Source organism: Lygodium microphyllum, chromosome 1 (genome assembly GCF_053477565.2).
Source record: "Lygodium microphyllum isolate KBCC chromosome 1, Lygodium_microphyllum_v1.1.10, whole genome shotgun sequence".
In the NCBI taxonomy this organism is placed as follows: Eukaryota; Viridiplantae; Streptophyta; class Polypodiopsida; order Schizaeales; family Lygodiaceae; genus Lygodium; species Lygodium microphyllum.
In genome coordinates, this window is record NC_141135.1 from 193731786 (window position 1) to 193735734 (window position 3949).

At 46.8% G+C, this 3949-nt stretch overlaps 1 protein-coding gene across 2 annotated transcripts; it reads right to left on the reverse strand.

Annotated features, from left to right (window-relative positions):
* Positions 1-705: 705 nt before the first annotated feature.
* On the reverse strand, positions 706-2670 carry LOC148042116 (uncharacterized). Of its 2 annotated transcripts, XM_087689283.1 has the most exons (3): positions 2244-2670; positions 1837-2028; positions 706-1636 (listed from the first exon to the last, which is right to left on the reverse strand). In XM_087689283.1, exon 3 carries the CDS (start codon positions 1573-1575, stop codon positions 823-825), a length of 753 nt encoding a protein of 250 aa, XP_087545409.1. In that variant the 5' UTR covers positions 1576-1636; positions 1837-2028; positions 2244-2670; the 3' UTR covers positions 706-822. The 2 variants fall into 2 exon arrangements, with proteins under 2 accessions (XP_087545409.1, XP_087545401.1); XM_087689275.1 differs by having other exon boundaries at positions 1837-2670.
* Positions 2671-3949: the final 1279 nt, after the last annotated feature.

Sequence of the window (3949 nt, forward strand, 5' to 3'; positions counted from 1 at the left end):
TTCATAGTCTTGGAAGAAGGAACGTTCTCCTTTGGAAGAACGGGTTCTCCCTTCTTTGCTCGCGTTATTGCGGCCACTTCCAATTCCACCAAATTGGAAGCAGGTGAAAGGTAAGAAAGATTGAAGCTTTCTTGGAAGTGAGCTATGGCGGAGAGCAAGAGCAAGAAGAGAGAGAGAGACACAAATGGGAACTCCAACAACCACAATGTGTGGCTCAGCCTTCCTTTATTCAAATCGTTATTAAAAGAATAAAGAATAAGTGACCATGACGGGTACCCGCCACCTGCAGTAAGTATGCAGTGGCGGGTACTGTCAGTGTAGTCGAAATCTTTCTCACCATATGAATCATGAATCATTATACTTCATCAAATTGTTTTGTTCATTATATACTTGACTAGTTTGAGTACATTTGTCTTTCTTATCACTTGGATATACCATAATGATCAACCGGTGTCAAGCACCGGTATGGTGCGGTGCTTTGCATTGCGGAAAGTGCCTAGTGGTAGTTATAGGAACCACCATATAATCTGCATCAAAGTACAGACAATGCAACTCTTTACCCTTACGTTATAGAATAGAAATTTATGGGACTCCTTCCGAGGTTCACTTTCCATAACTAGTCATCGGAAGGCAAACTTTTTCATGTAAATTTTCACATTGAAACGAAAGGGAAGGAAAAAAGAAAGATAAGGGCTCAGGAATTTGTACAATCTCATTTAGAAGGCCTCACTTGAACCAAGTCATTACAGCGTAATGTTGCACGTTATGTGTAACACGACTCACGGCCATGCATTCTCGTTTGACGAACAGAGTGAATGCATTCTAAGTTGAAGGGTGCGGCTGTCTCTCGAAGTCGAGGAACAGTTTGCCGACGGAGTCGTCCATGGAGATGATGATGATGTCACCCTTGGAGAGCTGATGTTTTTCTACATAGTGCCTGAAGCGCTTCAGATTATAACAGCCGGGGCCATTCCAGTAGGCAAGAAGGAAATCGAAGGTGGTACTTCCGCCGTCTCTCTCGTCTACCATGCGGAGAAGCGCCTGCCCGTTGGACGGGCATGCTGGGTCGGGCACCCCAAAACAGTCTTTGAACTGACTGCGAACCAGCAGCCGGTCTTGGCGAGGATCCACATCGCTCTTCGTCAGAGTCTTCGTGTAAACAACTCTCTTCTTCTTAGAGCATATCATGGACGTGGGTTGACTACTATTGAGGGCGGCGGCGGCTGCTTCAGCTTGTTCTTCTTTGTCATCATGATCGTCTAGATTTTCTCCTTCTTCTTGACCTTGCGTTTGTGTTGCTCCTAGTTCCATGCGGCCTCCAGTCGATTCTTCGTCGTGTCGTTGACGCGCTTCTTCCTCGGCCTCCTGTTGGGTACTGCAGCCCAGTGAGAGCATCTTGCCCCACTCCTTCATAGTGTTTCGCGTTGGACTGGAGCTTGCCTTATAAACATCCCCTATTGAGAGCGCCGCGCCCCATAATTCTTTCCGGATGTCGAGATCATCCGGAACTATGTCTCGACCAGCAGCTGGAGCATCGTTAGCCTTATTATCACTCTTATAGACGTTGATGTTCATCTTTAGTATGTGAAGCACACAGCACGCTTGTTTTCGATCCGACAGTTAAATCGATCAAGAACTGCGTTTTGTATAGCATCTGTCAGAAGAGCAGATTTTGATGTGTCTAGCTACCAGAAAGAAAACAGAGAAAAAACACGACCTAGAACCTCAGTCTTAATGCAACTACCTTTTAATCTTGCGCTCCATGGAATGAAAAAACGACTCAAGCAGTAAACTGCCCTTTATTATTAAAGCAGGTTGTAGCTAGTGATCACGTACCTGGGATATTCTCAATGTGAGCCCGCAGTCGAGGATCTGCTGTTAGACTGAAATGCAGGGTCTAAATAAGGTTATATGTGGCGATCAAGCAAACAATCCTCATCACTCGGGGTATATTTCCTATTGAATTGCGCAGTCGGACGATTCGCTCCTTGAGAAATAACCTTGTAGGAATCACAACACGGGTGCCAGCTGTGCGATCACGAAGGACGTCAAGACCCAAAAAATATGTGAGGGGTCCAAGATCAGTAATTGCAAAGGCGGAGGCAAGCTCTTGTTTGGCAGAATTAATGATTGACAGACTAGAACCTATAACAGGAATGTCATCCACATATAATGCAACAAGTAAAAAAGAATTATCACAATGACGTGTATAAATATTAGGTTCTGAAAAGAGACGAGTGTACCCGTGTTGAAGCATGAAGGCATTGAAGCGCTGGAACCAAAGCCTGGGAGATTGCTTGAGGCCGTATAATGATCGTTGGAGCTTGCAGACATGATTTGGTTGCGTCGCTGAAGCGTAATAAGGAGGCTGCTCCATATAGATGTCTTTGGGAAGGTCACCATGGAGGAATGCAGTTTGTACATTGAGATGATGCATCTCGAGATCCAGCGCAACAACCAGGGCAAAAAGAATGCGAATAGAGGCATGCGCAAGACGGGTGAGAATGTGTCCGTGTAATCAAGGCCAAGGATTTGGCTAAAACCCCGTGCAACCAAGCGTGCTTTGTAGCGCGCAACAGATCCATCGGGATTGAGTTTAGGGTGAAGAATCCATTTCCACGATATGGGTTTTCGGTCAACAGGACACAGAACCAACGTCCAGGTCCCGTTCTGATGTCTACAAGAGAGCGAGTGTGCAGGGTTGGGGAGGCTTGTGGAGGTGGTTCTGACGCGGAAGAAGGGAAAGAAGTTGTTGGAGACGATAGTACTTTTGAAGGTGAAGAATCAGCGACATTAGACACGTGGTTGGTAGGTAGAGAACGCGTGGGCTCAGTGGAGCCGAAAGGAGGCTGACACGCATGATCCATGGGAGAGGATGGAGTGGACAGATCATGTTGACAAGTGGAGGGTAATGTTGAGTTACGTGGCAAGTGAGGAGTGGGTAAGCTGATTGTCGTGGCATGCGGGGTGCCACGTCGTTGGCTCCGGCCAATTAAACCCGATAGTTTAAAGGGAGGTCGGAGAGGACGGGATGGACGCGTGTCGCCATAGTCAAGGCATGTTAGGCTTGTACGCCGACGGCTTCGTGTGGAGCGCCCAGAGCTGGCAGCTCGTTTGAGGGTCGTTGGGACTGGACTGGGTGTATTCGGAACCGCCAATTGGGGTGGCCGCGGAAGGGGAAGAGCTTGCGGGACCAGAGGCGCTGCTACTGGGATGGCATTAGGTAAGGCCATTCTGGCAGCACCGGGAATGTGGACGGGCCACGTGATTGCTGATCGGGAAGGAGATGCCAGGCATAAGGTATGACCGCGAGTCAATGAGGTGAGGATGGTAGGTTGTGTCTATTATCGCATCTCGGCTTGAGACATCTGACGGATTTGCGTGTTTGTTTGCAGAGGTACTAAGAAGAGAGTCCTCATCGAAGATCAGAGTACGTGCATACAAGAACCTTCTTTGTCGAGTATCATACAGGCGATATCTTTTGATACCAAAGGGTTCTCCGTAACCAACGAAATAGGCACGTACAACATGTTCTTGAAGCTTGTTCCGTTGTGTTTCAGGAATGAAGACATACACATGGGACCCAAAAATTCGTAAAGAAGCATAATTTGGGGGTTTGTGAAACCACTGGGTATAGGGTATGGCTTTGACTTGTGAGTGTATACCCGATTTTGAATGTAACAGGCTGTAATAACCACCTCCTCCCAAAAGGATGGGTGTAGGCCTGCCACTTGAAGCATGCTTTGCGCAGAATCTATGAGTGTTCGATTCTTACGCTCAGCAATTCCATTTTGTTGCGGATTTTCAGGCACAGTTAAGCGTTGTTTTATGCCTTTGTCTTTGCATTAATTTTTAAACAGATTGGAGATATACTCGCCTCCATTATCAGATTGAAGAGACTCTATTTGTCTTCCTTGTTGTTTTTCAACATAGGCTTGGTAATTTTTAA

Excerpts from the sequence above, each read along its gene's own strand:
- LOC148042116 (XM_087689283.1), bottom strand. The coding sequence starts at position 1,575 with ATGAACATCAACGTCTATAAGAGTGATAATAAGGCTAACGATGCTCCA.